The sequence below is a fragment of the Microchirus variegatus genome (assembly GCF_963457635.1).
Source record: "Microchirus variegatus genome assembly, chromosome: 22".
Lineage (NCBI taxonomy): Eukaryota > Metazoa > Chordata > Actinopteri > Pleuronectiformes > Soleidae > Microchirus > Microchirus variegatus.
In genome coordinates, this window is record NC_139823.1 from 10,088,901 (window position 1) to 10,109,978 (window position 21,078).

At 41.3% G+C, this 21,078-nt stretch overlaps 1 protein-coding gene across 1 annotated transcript; it reads right to left on the reverse strand.

Moving 5' to 3' along the window:
- Positions 1-10,392: 10,392 nt before the first annotated feature.
- On the reverse strand, positions 10,393-12,791 carry vgll3 (vestigial-like family member 3). The gene is made up of 4 exons (XM_083908789.1): positions 12,466-12,791; positions 11,647-11,974; positions 10,991-11,551; positions 10,393-10,884 (listed from the first exon to the last, which is right to left on the reverse strand). Exons 1-4 carry the CDS (start codon positions 12,577-12,579, stop codon positions 10,844-10,846), a joined length of 1,044 nt encoding a protein of 347 aa, XP_083764915.1. The 5' UTR covers positions 12,580-12,791; the 3' UTR covers positions 10,393-10,843.
- Positions 12,792-21,078: the final 8,287 nt, after the last annotated feature.

Genomic DNA, 21,078 nt, shown 5'->3' on the forward strand with positions numbered 1-21,078 from the left:
TTTTGAATACTAAAGATTGTTTCAAATCAAAATGTGGCAGCCAAACTGGTACATTCGAGGAGAAATATGTAATCAAACAGTGGGTCCATTTTTCCCCGTGGAGCTCATTTGCATTTCCCTTGGTGTGAGCAGCTCTTCTTCACAAACTCTTTCCCTCACTTACACACACACACACACACACACACACACACACACACACACACACACACACACACACACACACACACACACACACACACACACACACACACACACACACACACACACACACACACACACACACACAGGACACACACATGCACAGTGAGTGGTGTGCGTAGGCAGACAGAAAGGAGAGGAATCCTCGATAAGCCAATGGTCTAGTGGAGGGCACAGAGAGAGGAATGGCAGCTATGTTGGGCATTCACAACATTGTGTGGTGTCACTAAACAAAGCCTTCCCTTCTCCCGCCTGTCAAAGACACCATTGTGGCACAAGGAGAAAGCCTTTATATCGCATACACATTCCACAGATAACCCCCCCCCCTCCTCACCACCACCACCACACACACACACACACAAATAAAATAACCATATAACCTCATACAGTATATACACATATGTGAATCACCTACCCCATGACCCGCACTGTAATTTTCTATTTCTATTTACTTCAAAAGTGTTTATTATGTGTACATATCAGATACTTATAATTCATTGTATATAACACATTTCTATTTCCTTTCTATTGCGTTTCTAGTCATACTGCCCTTATTGTGTGTTCTTTTATTACTTTAACTATTGATCTATTTCTTTTGACTTTCTAACTCAGCATTTGTGCGGACGTGTGTTTTCTTACTGTACACATGACAATGAGCTCATTGAATCTCGAAACACTTGCACGTACATTCACGCATGCATGTTCACACAAACATAAGCCTTGCTTCAAGTCATCACAATGTGCGTACACTCAAAGTTTCCCTCTTTTACTTCCGTCTCTCTCGCCTCTGGCTGGCTGTGTTGACAGGATGGAAACTTCCAGCAGAGAGGCTGGCATTCCCAGTATGGAGCCCCAGTGAGAGTCACCTGTGAGCGGGGGGGAGCGGGGGAAGGCGGAGGCAAGGGGAAGCTCCCGTGCTCACTGGAAGTCTGGGAAGTTAATGACAGCTGACACACTCACAGGGGGGTTGACAGCATCAGTGTATGTGGGTTGTCCTGAGAGCAGAAGCCACATGTGTGTTTGTGTGTGTGTGTGTGAGAGAGAGAGAGGGACAGAGAGCTAGAGAGAGGAAGGGAGTGTGTTGTCCTCTTCCTGTTGCTCTGACGAGCTCCTGACTGCTCCTGCCACCTCCACCTCGGCCACAAAAGACTCATGGGAAGGTGGACATGACAGGAGGGTGGGACTCCCATATGTCTCATGTCTGACTTTGCAGAGTGACTCTGCAAACACCTGTCAATCACTGTCAGGGGCGGACAAGAGCTTACAGTACAGCTGGAGATTTGATTACATGTTGATATGTTTGCAATATAGGAGTATGAATAATTGGGAGCAGATTTTGGCCGAGAAGGCGGGTTAGGGTTAGGGTTAGTGGCAGCAAGGAAGACATTTATGCTGATGTCACTTTATAGCTTTGTATATTTTGTTTGGCTCAACAGGCCCTTTTTTTTAGTTTCCTGAAATGCAAGCAAAATAGCATAAAACACTATCCAAGAAAACATTGACATAATTAAGTTGGGTGTTACTTTTAAATCAAGACAAGGTATGAACAAAGAGTCAGAAACCAACAGAAAACAGTATGACATAATGCATGAAACCATTGCAATCCCAATGTCCTCGGTATCTGGATTTTTAGAAATGCATTTAGGTAGAGGAGTGGGTGGGCAGCTGCTGACAGGTTGAAAGTTTTTGGGGCCGGCTCGCCTGTCAGCCTCGCAGAGAACCTCCCAGCATGGGGGTCACCATCACAGAGGAAGCTCCCAACTTCACTTCCCCCAGGTTACAGTGACGGGACACAGCGGGTCTCTCGGCTTGGACAAGAAGTCCCACTGAGCGGCTCTTTGGGCACAGGGTGCCTGGCTAGATTGGTGGACAAAGGCAAGGACGGCAGGGGCTAAGTACAAGGACAATAGTGGGACAATAGAGAGCCGGTAGGAAAGTGGGGAATTACCTGCCAATTAGGCAAAGTTAATGTGCAGAATGATGGGTGTCAACCTGTCAGAACCCAGGGAGGTGGGGGATCAGCTGGATAAGTACCATGTTATCCCTCAGATTACACTGTCTACACACATGATCACACGCACACAGATAAAGAGAGAGACAGAAAGAGAGAGAATATGGAGTTTACCAGTAAATGCAGCGTTTATAATCATATTAAACAGGATACATTTTTTGATTATTTATTTTAAGTGTCCTTGTGGTATTTCAATGGCTGTAGATCAATTTCAAACTGGAAAATTAAAATGTTGGATGAGAGATTATTGCAGTTACGGAAAGAAATTGTGAACCCAAAACACCAATATTATTTGTTATTGTCCAGTGCCACCTCACTGCTCACTGATATACAGTATGCATTTTATAGGCATGTTGCAATTGTAACACTTGTGCTTATAACTGCAGACACAGACTGTATCTGCTACACAGCTTGCTTCTCCACATTTTCCCCAGGAAACCATTCTTTGTTGTTTTAAATCTCAGAGGAAACCTGGACAGATAAAGTATAAAAAAAAAAAAAAATCAATTTGGTTCAGTGGTTCAGGAATGTCCCTCTGTGTCTGTGGTATGTGTGGTATGGCCATTATGGACAGCATGTGACAGTAGCAGCAGGTATAGGGGTAGGGTCACATAACACAGGCAGGGATGATTGACAAGCAGGTGGCAGAGTCAGGGATTCCACACTGCTGAGTAAGTGTTGTTTCAGCTCCTTTATAAGTGATTTTTATTGAGTTCAGTCAGACAAATCACAGTTAAAATGTTTACTGCAGCAGCAGAACATAGATAGACTTAGATTATCACAACCTGCAGATTATAGATGAGGACTGATAAGCAAATATCAGGTGGATGCTGGAATTGTGGGGTCAATATATGAACTGCAATTTTTGTACAAGGCAGCAAATGAAATAACAGTCAGAGAGAGAGAGAGCTGGATGGGAAAGTTTAAATAGACCGCCAAATTAGATGGGTGTGTTTGGTATGTGAGGCGTGTACGCGGCGCAGCTCCAGTTGACTGTGTGAACCACCATGCAGGCTTTTTAGTTCTATCAGTCTAAAAAAAATGTCCAATGTTCCTTGAGATTAAAGTCCATGACTTTCTCCATCATCATATCGATTTCACAAATGGCTGCCGTCGACGCCTATCCCCTCTTAATAAAGACATTTGTCTCGAAATGATTTGCGTGAAATATCATTTCAATCGATTTGATGCTGGAGTAAACACTGTTTTGTCAGAGAGAGACAATGTGAGCATGTGGGAGGTTAGTGAGATTGAACACAAGGACACAAATGAAGACACAATAGAGGGAAACAAATGCAGTTTTGATGATGAGTATAAGAAATTATGTTGGCAGAGAAACAAGAGGAGAATCAATTTCACACCCAGGTGTCCACCTGCTGTAGTGTACAGCACCACATAGCTATTGTATAATTGCTGAGTGCATAATCAATGGATTGGCTGTATTTCATAATCATTAAAGCAGTAGTTTTCACAGACAACACCTGAATATTAAATCTACTACTGCTGCTATACTATAGATAATAATGATAATAAACCACAGTGTTATCCTTAAAACATTATTCTATCTGGTCCATATGTAAGGACAAAAATGTACTTTTCTTGTTTATTATATAAATTGTGTGCAATTAAATGTGTATTGTCCTTATTTAGATTACACATCAGGCTTGAAAAAAGTGTTGAATATTTTGCCGTCATAACTCGGTGAGGGCTCACTACTACTGTAAGTGATGACAATAAGAAAAGGAGTAAAAAAAACAAAACATGTCTATTAGCTACAGCTACATTCCAGAAATAGCACTGCTGGGTTGTATAAAGTCATAAGAGTTGAATCACCGCTGCTCTCGATGCAGGCGGAGCTTCAGTGGAGCAGCCTGCAGTGGAGACTGAGCAGGGGAAACAGGTGTTGGTTGCTAAATGTGCTTTCAGTGAGCACAGGAATGACAGCTATGTACTGGCCTCTGTGGTTACTGGCACATTACCCAGAGCAGAGCTGACAGAAACAGCCTACTGCTGCTGCTGCTGCTGTTGTCGTTGCTGTTGCTGCTGCAGCAGCTGCAGTAATGCAGGCCTTTATGAATGAACGTGTCTTAATCTCTGGTGAAAGAAGACTTTTAATTTAGTTAATAAACAACATGTTGAGCAAAACGACATTATATTTTTTCTACTAGCCTTAGTGTTGTCTGGCTGGAAGATTGTTCATTTGACAATAGAAATGCCCAGTATAATGTTACAGTCTGGTGATATTTATAGTGTTATATTTATAGACCTGCCCATGTATTTAAGCATTGGTTCCTCCGTTGTACATATTACTCATTATTTTGAAAGTCTAAATGTAAAATAATAATAAAAAAATCTATCCTTAGAAGTCATCTCGTATCCCGTGGCTGCTCCGTGTGTGGGCAGGCGAAAGGAATGTGGCTGGCCTGTGTTATGGCTGGATGTTCATGCTGTACATTGTAAACAGGCATAAATGTTGATCTTTTCCTGCGGTGTAACTGTGTATTAAATTTTGATTTAACAACCTGCTGCCCTCGGCTGTTGGAACTCCAGCAGATCTGCTCGCCACAATCTGGACAATGGATTTCTTTCCCTCGTGCCATAATATGGAATAGGACAACAGATATACTGTATATATACACAAGGTTTGTTGAAACTCTTATAAACGCCTGTTAGATTGCTTCCAGGTAAACATACAGAAGTGGTAAAAGTGAAGTCATGTGATTGCGTAAGTAATCGGTTTGCTTTAGAGCTGTACATGAAATGGTTATGTGTGATATGAGAACATATTTTTTTACAGAACATTTCTGCAGTTCCCCTGAGAATTTTCTCCCAGCTCATTTTGGTTTTGTGGCCCACAGCTTTACAGTTTTGGTTCAGTCTCATGGCTGTCGTCAATAATTAAGTTTAAGTTAGAAAATATAGGAGCTTTTCAGCAAACTTTCTCAATATCTCTGACAGGCACACTCAAAATCATCTTTTGAATTCCAATGTATGGTGTACTGTAGTTAAAGTTTGAGAAATGATTCAGTCTTGCGCTTACATGTTACATCATACTCTCACAAACACTACTATAGTCACACACACTTACTACTATAGTTAAACACATTTACTATCATACTCTCTCACAAACACTCCTACAGTCATGCACACGTACTGCTATAGTCACGCACAGATACTACTATAGTCACACACACTTACTATCATACTCTCTCGCAAACACTACTATAGTCACACACACTTACTATCATACTCTCTCACAAACACTACTATAGTCACACACACTTACTATCATACTCTCTCACAAACACTACTATAGTCACACACACTTACTATCATACTCTCTCACAAACACTACTATAGTCACACACACTTACTATCATACTCTCTCACAAACACTACTATAGTCACACACACTTACTATCATACTCTCTCGCAAACACTACTATAGTCACACACACTTACTATCATACTCTCTCACAAACACTACTATAGTCACACACACTTACTATCATACTCTCTCACACACAATACTATTGTCACACACACTTACTACTATAGTTAAACACACACACTTACTATCATACTCACAAACACTACTATAGTCGCACACATTTACTATCATACTCTCTCACAAACACTACTATAGTCGCACACACTTACTATCATACTCTCTCACAAACACTATCATACTCTCTTGCATGCTATTATGGAGTAGTAAATGTGTGTGACTATAGTAGTTTTTGTGAGAGAGTATGATGTAACATGTGAGTGCAAGACTGAATTATTTCTCAAACGGCCTCTCATATTATTACTTCAAATCTGTATAGAAAAGTGACATAAGATAAGCAATTCTTATTGTTGAAAGGGTACAAAGGCAAAAAAACAAAACAAAAAGTACCCTTGTGTCAAAAGCCACTCTATGTCAGTGTTTGTCAAGCTGCCTCCAAGTGGCCAAAAATAAGTGATTACATCTGAACAGGTTAAAACATGCATCAGATTAGCTGGCCCAACCTTGTTGATCAAGAAAGTGTTATTACGATCCTGCATTTACACACAATTATTTATACATTTGGTTTCTTTCAAGTCTCATCCACGAGTTCTGTTCCGCAAATAGCCAACGTGTGAACATTTGCATATTGACTACAGCGGTTAAACCTCGCTGTTTTCTCCTCAGCACTTCCTAATCGCCGTCTCTCTCCTGTGCTGTGACCCTTTTTTCTCTATGGCATCGTTACAACCCCATCCAATCTAAATTAAATTAAACGGAAGTGTAACGATCTACTCTAATCTTTGATGAGGAGGTTTATGGAGATTTCACATTAATCCTGTTTGAACCTCAATTGCACAATTTCTTCATTGGACCCACAGCATTAAGTTTATAATAGGTAATTAAGGAAACAAACACACATTTTTTGTAATAGTGTAATAGTAACACTTTCCCTGGGAAGCCAAACAGCCGCTTCTTTTCTCCTTGGGTGTCCCCCCCTCCTCCTATATTAACAAGGAATCAGGTATCATTTAAAACAGAGGAGACTTGGTGAATCGAGCGTGATCAGCAGTACATGTGTTCCGCGAAACTCCCAGCATGCTTCATTAGGCTGCCCTGTTGACAAAAACAGAGTGGTGAAAGCTGAGCCATTTGCTAATACCCCAAACACCCCTAATACCTGCAAGAGGAGAGCAAATTAGCTCTAATTACCTCTGTTAACTGTAGGCATGGAACTGAGAAAACGCTGTTTGAAGTAAAACAAAAAAAAAAAGGGGGGGGGGGGACTAAAAGATGGAGGAGTGATCATGATATCCAGAGGACTCTTTCATACTCTACTCTCCTCTGACAGCTGGTGTTGCACTGTTGATTGTGAGACTAATCATTTGCTCAATTACTCTGGAATGTGTAACTGGGCTGTGTTATGACTGATTCCGTCTCTCGTTTGCTTTTATCTTTTTTTGTGTGCGTGTGTGTGTGTGGAACCCTAAGTCTTAGTCCACTATTCAGCCACTGGTTTCAGTCTTTGCTTTCCCCCACAGTTTCTTCAGCTTTTCGTTCAGTTTGATTAGATCATATTGAAATCGATTTACTCAACGGTTGCATGAGGTCGGAGCTGGCGTCATGTCAAAATGGAATGGGACTCTAACAAATACGAATACCAATAAAAAAAAGAGACATTTGGAAGAAAATATTGCAATTCTCTGTTAAAGAAATGAAATAAATATTGGTAACAAAAGAGGCAATCATGACAATGGGGATCCAAAATCCCAGATTGGCATCAGGGTCAATCAGGGTTTTGGATTGGTAACTCTCTGTGTGTGTATGTGTGTGTGTGGACCAGCGGTCCTCATGGAGACCAGAGACTAATTTCAGGGTTAAAATTTGAATTATGGTTAGTTAGGTAAGGTTATGCAGTAACTGGTTAATAATGCTTTGTCCAAATGAATGGAACTCAATGTAGTGTCCTAAGAAAACAAAACGACCCCATTGTGTTTCCAGACACAATCAAGAAAGGTCAGTAATTAATACACAGTACGACAGTGTCGTCATTTATTCCTTCGAAGATCCTGATCCTATCAGCAAAAAGCATTGATATTAAACTTTAAATAGCACCAAATGCTGCACATGCAACATTTCCCAAAGCGCCGGCCTATAGCCATTTATAATCGACATAATAATTCACTTCCATTCAGCTGACAGTATTTTCAGTGCCCTCACAACAGTGGAAGTGCCTGTGGTGATTCTGCAGGGCTGCCAGTGGGATGCCTGTTAGCATATAAGTGCACTACATGCTGATGCAGAGGCTACATGCTAATGCTAATGAGAAGCTCTGAGGGAGAGGAGAGGGAATATGGCTTTAAAATTCACTTTCACAAATTCACAGTTTTCCTCCTATCACCAAACTTCCCCAGACACGACCATCCATAAGAATGCGTTCATTAGACAATTAATTACGTATTTTTTACAATGAATTTTCTTGAAAATTGCAGCCAATTGTTTTACTTCTGTGTGTACAGGGATTGTCACAAATTCTCCTGGTTTTTAATGTCACATCACAGCTTAGGGACTGGTTTATTTAATCTCCTGTCATTTCAGATCCTGTCTTGACTCCATGTAGCCTATGGTGCAGTCCCCTTCACCTGCATGGATTCAATGACCTCCTCCACACCTGAGGGTCACCTCAGTTCAGCAGTATATATATACTTCCTCTCTTCCATTATTCCCAGCTGCATTGCATTTTGAATATCAACCTGTTTTTGACCTTGATTCCTTTTTCCCACTTTTTGGATTTGTTCACCGTGAACGGTATTCCCGATATCTTGACCTCTACCAATAAACTGACTAAACTGATTTTCCCTGCTTCTGTGTCACACTTTGAGGTTCTAATCTCCTCAACTGTTACTGGATTGTGATTTCTCAGACACCCCAGCAATATATACAGAATAACTACTAATACTTTTCTGGGTTTTTTTCCCATGTCTGATGTTCTTTTTCCAGAGGTTTTGATGAAGTACACTTCAAACCTTGCGACACTTTAAAACGGAAACTCACTCACCCAAAGGGCAAAAGTCCAAAACTAAAACAGAGCAATGTGTGCAGTCCAAAGTAATGAGAATTGACCTGAACTTTTTATTTGAGAAATAAAACAACCACAATGACACAGCACAGGACTCAGCTGTCCAAGTACATCAGGAGGACATTTTTCTCATGATGAGAATATTCACATCCTCACAGATTTCGGGCTTTCCGACTTCTGGCTGGTTTGAACAGATTATCTGGCCAAATTATCCTGTGGTGTGAGTTGATCCGGTCTTCTCAGCCATGACTTCATGCACAGTTTTGTGTGTTTCTCACCACAAAACATCATAGACCCAACAGCTATTAACTGACAATGCCGACAGTATTCTGAAATCACATTAAATCAAGTTTCTGTGAGATCCCAAATCCCTGGAATCCTGCTGCGTCTTGACTGGATCGTCTAGTCTGTGCTTTCGTCGGATTAAAACATTGAACAGCGCTTACAAAGTTTGTTGTGTCTGTGTTGGTCTCTCAACTTTATACTTTGCATAAAGGTTCACTGTCAAATCAAAGTGGTGGTTGACTGGGACACTTCAATAGAACATCACCATTTTATTGACAAAAGGGACAGGGACACAGCAGCTGAGATCAGATTAGAAATCCTGGAGGTTATTAGAGATTGAGGATAAGATATAGGAGAGGAGGCTGGAATGCTTAGTCGACTTCTCCTGCTGAATACACACACACACACACACACACACACACACACACACACACACACACACACACACACACACACACACACACACACACACACACACACACACACACACACACACACACACACACCAATCTTCACTGTGGTACCTGCGTTACATGTGTGTGTTTGAGTTATGTGCGAGTATTGTGCCATAAGCTGACAAACTTCCTGTCGAGACAGGAAATGCATTCTTTGGTGTGTGTTCCTCAGTCTGGGATTGTGTGTGTGTGTGTGTGTATGTTTGTGTAGAGACAGACAACAGACATGTTATGGTACCTTCATGTAGCTATCTGTGGAATGCAAGTGACTTCCCCTGGTGCAGTTTAGCTCCTGTTAGGTCTGTAATAAACAATATGTTGACTGGCACCAGACCCAGTGATCTACTGCTACTGTGTGGTGTGCACAAACATAGAGTATTGTTGTGTTTTAGTCTTCATTAGGATTTGTTAAGATACAGTTTGTCTTTTCTGATGAAGGTAGAGCGAGTTATCTTTCAACTAGGGGTGTTGTGGGATCAATTCCTGACTCTGCTGATGTGTCAACCAATTTATCTCCCACTAAAGTTTCAGTCTACTGAATAAACTTAAATTAAACGCAATGTACATTTATACAGTGTGAATTTACAGCAACACAAAGTATTTCAACCTCCATTTTCTTGTGTTTGCACAACAAATAAGCAACTAATGAGCAGCCAATTGTAGCATAAGGCAACTTTTTATGATGTGTGCCATCGATTTAAGCAGTCTGAAAAAGAATGCACGTAAAAGAGTAAAAAACTTAGTTTCACAACTTTATTTCATACACAGTCAATATTTACATTACACAATGGCCAGAAGCAAAATAGCAAAAGTAGCTTTCAGGCAACAAATAAGCATTAAGTCATCCAGCAAACGACAACTAAGCACGGCAAAAAATTGTACACAGAAATAATAATAATAATAATAATAATAAAAAAAAAAGATTTACAGTCATCAACAGACATTTACAAAACATAACGTGGATCAAAATGAAGCTCTTGTAACAGAACCACTTGGTCTCACATCGCATCGAGAAGGTCTTTGTGCTGACAGAGAAGACGTCCTCCATCCTTAAAGCTATAATATGATTTTTATTTTTTTTTCATTCAAAAGCCTTGACCTGCTGCCGAGGCATTAGAACACTGTCAGTTACGTCCAAAGCCTGAGTTCATCTCCACGATCAGTTGTGTGGACAGTGCAGGACTCATATAGTCTAAGCTACAGTTAGCATTCTATATCTACATATACAATACAGTGCTGGTATTGCAGCCAATAAAGCCACATAATAGATAGGTTTTTTTGGTGTGAATTGATTCATCTCCATAGTCTTCATTTTTCATCAACATCAGTTAGAACCATGCTGATGTCTTTGCTTTGGTCTGATCAAGAGCTGCAGAAAGAGAAAAAAAAATGAAGCAAGGTCAAATCATTTATTTGATTATCTCCACTTTTTCTTAGAATACATCTAAGTAGCTGCCATGTTTTCTAATATCTACCTGAGTCATATGCCTCCAGAGATCCATGTATTGGGGAAGGGGTCCAGGTCAAAGACCTAGCCGATAAAGGGCTGTTGCTCCTGAGATCCATCTCTGTTTTCACTCCCTCGTGGTGTGGGGACGTCCCTGGGTTGACACCTGGCTGGTTCTGTGTCCTAACACCAGGTAGCAGCAAAGGACTTAACCTTGGATCCATTGCTGGGCTGTGGGCTGTGTATGTATGGAGCATTGGGTGGTGGTGCCTGGAGTGGATATGGGCATGGGTGTGAGGATGGTACACCTCGTGGACATTGGGGTAGCCGCTTGTGCTCTGAGTGTTCAGGCTGTAGGGCCAGCTCTCTGGCAGGTTACCCGGAGGTGGGAGGCTGGCCTGGGAAAGCACGTGGCCTGCCCACAGAGCTCCATCTGGGTGATTGAAGGAAACTGGGCTGGGGGAAAAGTCTGGGTGGACTGAGAGCGAGACAGAAGGGTGACAAGCACTGGTTTGTGGTGGTGGTGGTGGTGGATAGGTTGTGCTGTTCCAAACTGAACCGCTCTGGCCCTGAGAGTGAGAACCGCCATCTGAAACAGACACAAAGATGTTAACATTCAAACGCCACATGCTCTGAACATCTTTAGGTGTTTTTATGTTGCCAGATTTGTTGTCCTCCTCTCACCTTTCCATGAACCGGTAGCCGCTGAAGCAGACTGCTGACTCACTCTTATTGGCTTGGTCTCGCTGTTGAAGGCACTGGACTGACTGAGAGCTCGGGAGAAATGCTCATCTATCACGTCGCCGACGTTGCCTTGGAAGTACGTGAACAAAATGCACCGAGAGCTTAAGTACTCGGCTTCTGCAGGTTGAGAACCGTCCTTCAGCTCGGAATTGGATGCCGATCTGTGTCCGGGTCCATGCTGGAGATTGTGGTCCCTGGATTGCATTCCTCCTCCTTCTCCTTGCTGCTCCATACACTCCTGCATCTTACTGTAAACACTCAGCTTCCTCTGTACAGAAAGACAGAAGAGAGATTATAACTAGAGATTCAACCAGGAATGAAACACAATTAAATCAAATAGATTTTCAGTGAATTCACTTGACTAGAAAGACTAGACTTTTTATCATGTATGAGAGTAATTATATTATGTGGGAGTAGCCAGGGAGTTGTGTGAAAACTGATTTCTTTTTTCCCATACTGCTTTCCAACTATTTGAAAAGCTCCATATGTCTCATCCACATTCCTGAGTGAGTGACTGGCTGCCATGACATCATCATTTGACCAGGATTAAGTTGAAATTAAGATGTGAATGAGTCGATTTAGTGTACACACACACATATATAGACACATAGATATTTCTGGTCTAAAAGAAACAACTTTATCCTGGTTTATATAAACCATTGTGTATAATATCTTCTCAAATGGCAATTCATAATAAAAAGAAAACATGTTATCTGTTATACAGAGCGCCCTGTAATCTTACAGTGATGAGTCTCTCACCTGTTGTTGCTGCTGATGGTGGTGGTGGTGGTTATAGTACGACGCCTTGTACGCAGCTGCGGGGAGGTAGTGCGCTCCATAAGTTTGGTGGTACATCACATCCAGGCAACTCATAGCGACGAAGCGAAGTGGTGAAAAGTGGAGAAAGTCGTATAGGGAGAGAAACGCGCACCAACGCAACCGAGGGCGATTCTCCCTGAGACCTCAAACGGGCTGTATCCCCTGAGCCACCGGCGCCTCCATATATGCCGAAACGCATACAATGGCCATGTCGTCCAGTTTGCATAGACACAATGCGCCTCCCGCTGCGCGCTCCACCAGCACCACCCGGGGCCACAAAATGGATCAAAAACGCTAGAAGATGCACAATCTGTATCCGAAAAGACACCCCTTTTTTCTCTCTCTTACAAGTTTTAGACCGATTCTGATTGGGTGCGCATTCCTTTCCCCCTTTTTCTGTCTTACTGTTTTGGAGGGGAGTTATATTTAGAGAGGGCTGGGGCCGTTTACGCACGCCCACCAGGGAAGGGCCTTACGGGACAGAGGAGTTTAGCAAGGCACTAACTATACACCTAAACGTTCTGCTGTTCCCACTAGTTGCACCCATTCATAAAAGTACCTAATATACTCAGTGTGTGCAGTAAAATGTCAGACCAGTGACTGCGTAAAAGGTCAGGATTTTGGATATTGGAAGTTCATGAGCCCAGTCACAACTATAGTATCAGAATCATATCATACAAGAGATTTTCTTTGGTGTTTTGCACAACAATGTACCAAGAAAACAAGACTAAAGAAGTACCAGGCTCAATAAACATTGAGGCAGATTAAGTATAGGACACACATATAATTATATAAATATAATTATAGTGTATAATTCTGCATATAATTTGCAATACAGTACACATAAATGAACAGACTTACGAATTTGGCAAGACACCAGAAAGTCACAGCAGTGTTATCATTACTTTTTTTAATTCATGTAATAAAGCTGTGTAATTTCCCAGAGGGAACCTCCCAAAAGGATTAATAAAGTCGTCTGTCCTCTGTCAAATCGCAGATCCCCACACAAAAGCCAAAAATGCAACTGAAATCTTTCTTTTAGAGGACTATAATGATTTGTTTTTTGTTTGAGAGCTATAATCATGAAGTAAAAGAAACACTGGAATCCACCTTTAAATAACCAACACATTCTGAATCTGCTTTTTCAATAGCAGGTGCATGTAGGCCAGTCAAGGTCATTTATAAGAATGGTTTAAAATGGGAGATCAGAGTTAAATTAAGTTCAAAAAAATATAACACTTTAAACAAAGCAAAACTTTTATTGTTTTATTGTTGTCTGTTTGTGTGTGATTTTACAACATGTTTCAATCAGCAGTACGTTTCACTGCCCTTGAGAGAGTTTTCAGTCACTGTCTGTCAGTTTTTCCCCTAACTCCCTGATTGACTGAGAGCAGTTTGCTGCCACCTGTTGGTCAGCTCAGTCACATGACATTGTTTGTGTCTGATGTCATCCACAGACAGAACACACTTCCTACTCATCCATGTGAGGCACGTCCACTGTGTTGGAATCGGGTGACATCATTTCCATTTGTTTGGAATGAAATATAAATTGATTATACTGCTGCTGCTGCTGCTGCTGCTGTTGTTGTTGTTGTTGTTGTTGTTGTTGTTGTTGTTGTTGTTGTTGTTATTGTTATGTATTAATTTCATAATAATAACCACAGACTGAACCTTTACATTTACATCAGGCTGCCATAGTCCTCACCATGCTTTTACTTGACAAACTAAAGACCCTTTAAGTGTTGATGATAGGTTTGATGAAGGTATATGTTCTCCCTCGTGCTTGCAAGACAAGAGTGAAAGTAGAGGTATTGTTCCTTTTTAATATAATATTAAAAGTTTCTTGACAATGTATTGCAGCAACTTTGTTGATCCTATGTGATTTTGTCAGTATCTTGGATTATTATCCAAGAGCTTCAAAGCTCAGCTAATCTACACTGTAGCGACTAAATCATGTACTGTTGCATTGCTTTTACGTTCACTCAGGTATAAATCATGACCAGATTCTCCCTTAGTGTCTGAAAAAGATAAAAATTATTTATTTTCTTCCAATGCTCATTTTTCTCATCCTTCTATTTCTAATGAACGAATCAAAACAAAAGTTAAAATCGAGCACAATAGAAAACTGTTAGCCCCTTTCAGTCAGCAACACTTGACAGGTGACCTCAAATGACCCAGCATGACCCCTGGCTGGTGTCAGCCTCAGGCAGAATATAAGAAATAAAATACAACCCCCTAGTGGTTGGGGGGAAAATCTCACAAATAAAAATGAGACATGACTCCTACATACACTTTGACCTCAATTTTAAACTTGCTGGACCTGAATTTTGCACTTTTTCATGGTGCATTTTTCTGCTGAGACTTTACTTTTATCACAACACTTTTAATTTTCTTACCTTTCACCAACCCTGAAATAGGTTGTTTAGCACATTTGATACCTGAGTCACTTTCACTGATGTTTCCTTCACTTTGATTTCATAATGACTGGGTCAATTTTTCAGCTGTGGGTTCTTCTTTGGGCAACATTCACTGTAGTAAGAAAGCAACTTGACATTATACTGTAAAACTAAAACTATGCCTTTGCAGCAAGATGACCCGGTTGGAACAAGTGTCTTTCGTCAACAAGTTTGCATCTTCTCCCTATGGGTGCCTGGGTTTTCTCTGGGTCCTCCGGTTTCCTCCCACAGTACAAAAACATGCAGATTTGGGGGATTAGGCAAATAAATACACTAAATTGACCGTAGATGTGAGTGTGGATCTGTTGGGATTGGTACCAGTGCCCCCTGTGATCCTGAGAAGATGGATGGATGGGTGAAAAGGTATAATGATAAGGAACAGTTTCAATCAATATTGCAAAAAAAAAAAAAAACATAATGAGGATGGGTAAGTGAATCAACAGTACTAGTTAAATTACACCCACAATAAATGTATGGTAAAAGTTCCTCAACAGATTGGTGGTCAATAGGTAAAGTGATGTCAAATCAATCACAAAAAAAGTTGTGGAGCTGTGAACAGTCACTTTCATCCCCATAAATCACACGGCGACACGTACACGATGTTTTGATCCGGAACATCACTCAGCGTGACAACATCGGCAGACAAAGAGACGTCGGGCAGAATTTATCCACGTCTCCATCTAGTGTTCTTACAAAGGAAATCATGTCCCTCGCCGTCTGTGCCTGCTCCAGAAGTGGGCCAGTGGAACACTCGCACTGTGATGCCTGCAGACAGCAGGAAGTATCAGGCACAACACATTTTAAGATTTTGTCACACACACATCCATGCGTGTGCATCCTGCCTGCACACTCGATAGCACACGTTACACCAGACAGATACATGCAAGTTCTCTGAAATATACCTCAGGGTTTTTTCCACCGAACATCTGGAGCAGCCTGTGCCTCCTCTCCGCCTCTGCTCCTTAATGAGGCACAGAGATGTTTATTAGTGGGTGTTTTAGAAGTGAGAACGGAGGGAAGAGACGGGAAGGGACAGAAATTAAAGTGGAGTTAGTGTTTTAATGCTGTGCAGCCCTTAAAAGAACGAGGGGCACCTCCAGCGCTATAGATCTGAGAGAAACGTCTCATGCTGAATAAAATTCGCAGACACATTTCACAAAAACACTCTCCTCCAGAAGGGATTATGTTGTGGGGATTACATCCCAGGAAAGCAAAAAGCAGGTCACAAGTGTTGTGTCCTATTTCTGATGTTGAAAAGGAAGGAGACAAACTGAAAGCTCCTCCTTGACAGCGACAAAATAACTTTTACTCATTTGAATGTACAACACATTTAGTAAAAAAAAAAGCATATTGTCCTGACAAATGGCTTTTTTTTTACCCCCCGATGAAGAGATATGTTTTATTCAACCTTGCACTGCACTACTGATGAGGCAGGTGTGAGATAACGCTGAGTGCTCTTGATGATTATATCTCGCATTAGGCAGGAGTGCAGCATCAGGAGTTTTTGTGGCGCAGTTGCTATCACTCTGCCGCGCCAAGAGACCGTCAGTAGAACCTACACCTGCCTGGGCTGACTCTCTGAACAACCTGAGGATGATGATGATGATGATGACAATGAGGGGTACAGAGCTCCTGCATCAGTCAGCCTAACAAATGAATGCACATTATGATGGATTTTCTGAGGGATCCGCCTTACAATCGTTCAGTTCTTACAATTATTCAGTGCAACTGACGACCGGTGGATTCTGTGGCTCGTGTCTCGGAGCCTCAGAGATGAGAAGCGGTTCTGTCTAGGTACTGTATTTCACTTCTTCTTCTTCTGCTTTCGAACTTCACATCTTCTTTTTCCAAACTCTACTTCTAGCTCCAAGTGGTGCAGCCTCAATTGACGTCACTTGAGGCTAAATTTCTAACAACCAGACACATGGGATTCCTGCTCCAAACCAAAGAATGAACCACAAACATGTGTCCAGTTATTTAACTACTATTATTTTACAGATAATCCTATACTTGCACATTTAAGGTGGATTTCTCCCTGCAGTCAATGCTTTAGTCATGCTGCATCCTCTTAGTAGAGCGTGTGGTGTGTGTGTGTGTGGGGGGAGTGCAGACATTAAAGTCTATAATTAAAGACTCATTAGTGCAGCTCAAAGTGATGCAATATGAATGGATTTTTATTCAGTCATATTCATAAAAAAACCTTGAGTCACTACACTTGGAACAGTATTTACTCCCTATTTAAAACAGGAAAACAAGACTTTATGCATAATTCTGTTTATAAAAAAGTTACACAGAACATCGTGTTGGAATCACTGACACTGTCGCATCGCACCAGTGAACAAAAGAGACTCATTTATGGAAATGGAGTTTCAATGTTCAGCTAAAGTGGGGGGGGAACAGTGTTAGAGGAGGCTTTTTCAATCAAACTAAAGAGACACACTCTTGCCATTCCATTATCTCAGTGATCTCACACACATGCAGTTTTGATTGGTGAAGCCATTATTGCACATTTTACACACGGAAATTGGACTTTTTAATTGCCAACACTAGACATAGAGAAAGTGCGGCTTTCATAGTCTGTCTGAGAACCCGTGCTTGAACATCTGTCCGTTCACAAAGTGACCAGTGGATACTCGGTTTTCTCCACGCTGACCTTGCTTAAAAAAGCAGATAATTGCTTTGTCCAACTTGTATCCTGCGCGTACAAAGATAATGGCTGCCCGGCAAAAGCTAATGAGATGATGGAGACTCAAAAGACCGGGTAATATTTATGCGCTTGACAGCTGTGACCTCAAACCACCCGCCGACGACCAATCTGAGCAGTATTTCACTTGAAAAGAAAAGCTGGACATGGATTTAAATTTTAATCCTGGAAATGCTCAAGAAATGGGAGGAATACTGAGACGCCGAGACACAGGGGTTCATATCTTGATTTTCTGTGAAATTAAGCAGTTTTTTCCCCCCCCAATAGTGTGCTCCATCACTTTAAATAACACATTTTGATGTCTTCTGAAACAATAGCATGCCTAGAAAATAATGTAGACGTGTGTAATCTGTGACAGGACAAATAGCAGCCGGTAATAAAAGAATATATATGTATATATATATATATGTGTTGCTTTGCAAGATCATTTATATAGCTCTTAAACCATAGTTATTGCTTCAAAACTAGATACGAGATTAAAAAAACATCTTTTTTGTCACGGTTTTCATAGCCCAGCCTCACTTGTTTTCTGTTTGTGCTATTTTCATGATTCATGATGGACATCAAGTGAAAATAACGCCTGAATAAATCTCAAAGTCATTTGTGTCTGAAGGATCACGGTGTGTCTTATGGGCTCCACTGTCAGTGCATGCCTTTTGCAGTATTTCTGCATTTGGCTCTAAATGTATATTATTTATTGTGTTAGACTCTCTTAGACATCACAGCGAGGAACTATCTGCACTGGAAATGTTGTACAACGGTATACCAAAACAGTGGACTTTTCATTTCATAGAATTTTTTTATTAGAAAACAGTATTTCAGTATTCAACACTGTAACACCTAAGTCTCAAAATGTCTGTCTGGACTTTATCTGCAAATAGTGTATTAACAGGGACAACACAACGTTTTATTGAGAAAAAAAACCCACTGTAGTTGCACACAGACGCCAGATTTTGTGTGTTGAATTTGAAATTTGAACAGAATAGTCTTTGTCTCAATGTCCAAACACAGGCCAAAAGTACAGACCATGTGCAATACCACTGCATGTATAAACAAGCCTTGTCTATATGAGTACATCCATGTGTTACATTTAGGATATCTGATGCTGTATATGCAAATCTTCTCACTTGGTCTGTTGTCTCCTCACACAACTTACCAAACCTCCTTTGCACATGGAAGGACTCGTCCTCCGTTGCCCTTCCACTTGTAATGACTCTAATTCCCTCATGCTAATGGTGTGTCTGAGACTCAGCCCCTGCTGGGACCACCAGCCTACTTCTCGTGGCCTGGCCCCAGGGCTTGGAACACTGCGGACTGCAGAGAGAGAGACAGAAGAGGGAGGTGAACGCCGGACGTGGTTGGTTGGATGTAGGATCTCCCCTCAAACAGATTGGCCTCCTCAGGCTAAAAAAGAGACCTGTGGATAAAAGAGGGTGTCATTGATCCATGCCTGTGTGTGTGCGCCTCACTGACTGTGACATCCAAAATTGGCGCCAGCAGCAGATTTGAGCAATAACACATCACTGTTTGACCTTACTCACAAAACCAACAACTTTCGTGTGTGTGTTACATGGGCATCTAAACGCTAAATCCTTATGATTTTTTTTTGTAGGTGTGTGTGTACGTGTGTGTGTGTGTGTGTGTGTACCACATGGGAGACTGGGAAGGTTGGGGGTGGCAATGATGATGAGCAAACACTGCAGGGGAGAATAAGCTCTCATTACCCTGCAGCTCCCTGATGCTGCATTGCGCCGGTGAGCGCAACTAGATTTGTCCCATGGGCAGAAATGAGTGGAGGCACTCACTCGATTTATTAGACCATCCCAAACTCCCCTGCCCTCTGCCTCCCCCGCTGCTTCACCCTGTCTTTCTGCCTTCCGAACATCCCTCTGTGTCTTCCCACTCTTGCAGCCACCTGCTGTCTTCCATATGTCCTAAATCCTCTCCACTGTTTCACACTAATTCTATATATATATATTTATTATATATATATGTGTGAGTGTGTGTGGTATCAATTTTCTCCTCTAACTTTGAGACAAAAAGTGTTTGGCATATTGTCAGGATAATGTTTGCACAGAGTAAACAATCACACATGGCACTGTCCAACATGTCTCTCATTCAAAGCCTAATTTATTTTCTGTTCATCTTGGCCCACTTTATTTATCCATTTTATCATTGTTTTGGATTGTGGTGATTTTGTTTCTCTCTCTCTCTATTTTCATCAGTTTAACTTTACTTGAGTGGCTCAAATTAAGATGTTTAATTGTAATATGAGAGCGTATCATGCCTGTGAAATTTAATAGATTGTGGCATCTTTGTAGATTATCTAAAGGGTTAGGAATCTCTCCATCCACAAACCTGGAAACAGCACTGGACCATATATACTAAAAGGACATAGTCCTCTGGTTTCCTCCAGCTAAACAGGCAATATGAATATATTGAATGACCACCAGGGGGGCAACTCGTTTGGTGCAAACATAATTCTATTTGAATGGAAGTCTATGGGGAAATGTTTTAGTCAGAAAACATTTTCAAGACGAATAATTGTCTCAATCGCAAGTTTAGGGTCTTTCTCGATTTTAGAGGAATATAGATGATAAATGGCATGGCACATGAGTGAACAACAGTGTGACTGACAGTTGACCTCTGACCTCTGATCTTTGCTTTCTTTCTATATCCTAGTCATTTCAGATGTTTCGAAACCTTTACCTCTTCCTCAGTTCTATCTTATCTTTATTTGTTCCAATGATTCATCCCTGCTCTTCTCCTCTGCCTCTTTTTCCTCTGGTCTTCCCTGTGTCTTCTGGACCTCATTTTTTTTTTATCTAACTCTTTCCATCTGGGAAGCAGTGAAGTGCCCATCCATCAGACAGAAAGAGTGCAGTTGAAATCCCGTGCCTCCCATCGCCGTTCTGTGTCGCTCTGTGTTTGCATACAAACATATTTCAGCCTACTTACATTGTCAGTGGCACGGGGGAAGACTTTACTGCATAAAGTCATGTCAGGAGTTATTCTTAATAAATATGGGAATGAGATACACAACCTGCAAATGCCTGAGGGAGGTTTATTGAAATTCTATTGGAAATAACAAAATAGGGGGGAAAAAAAACAACTGGATTTGCGGTTCTGCTGATATGTAGGGTGGATATTGGCCCCCTGTTACTATAAAACTGAGGCACCATCCAGTCAGACTTGTCTGTTTTTGTTACGATGGCTATAAAGTTGTGGAATTCTTCTGAGAGATGCTGCAATTTGTCAAGCCACAGCAAAGTAAAAGTTACGTGGAAGTGTGTCAAGCGAGAGAAGTCATGTGTCATTTATGTGTCAGAGTTAGAGCTTATTAAGGAATCCAAAGAATAACCGATGGTTGGAAAAATTGAATATTTATGGTTT

Coding starts and splice junctions, on each gene's coding strand:
- vgll3 (XM_083908789.1), bottom strand. CDS start 12,579: ATGAGTTGCCTGGATGTGATGTACCACCAAACTTATGGAGCGCACTAC. Junction 11,975..12,465: donor ACCATCAGCAGCAACAACAG/GTGAGAGACTCA, acceptor CTTTCTGTACAG/AGGAAGCTGAGTGTTTACAG. Junction 11,552..11,646: donor GGCTACCGGTTCATGGAAAG/GTGAGAGGAGGA, acceptor TGTCTGTTTCAG/ATGGCGGTTCTCACTCTCAG.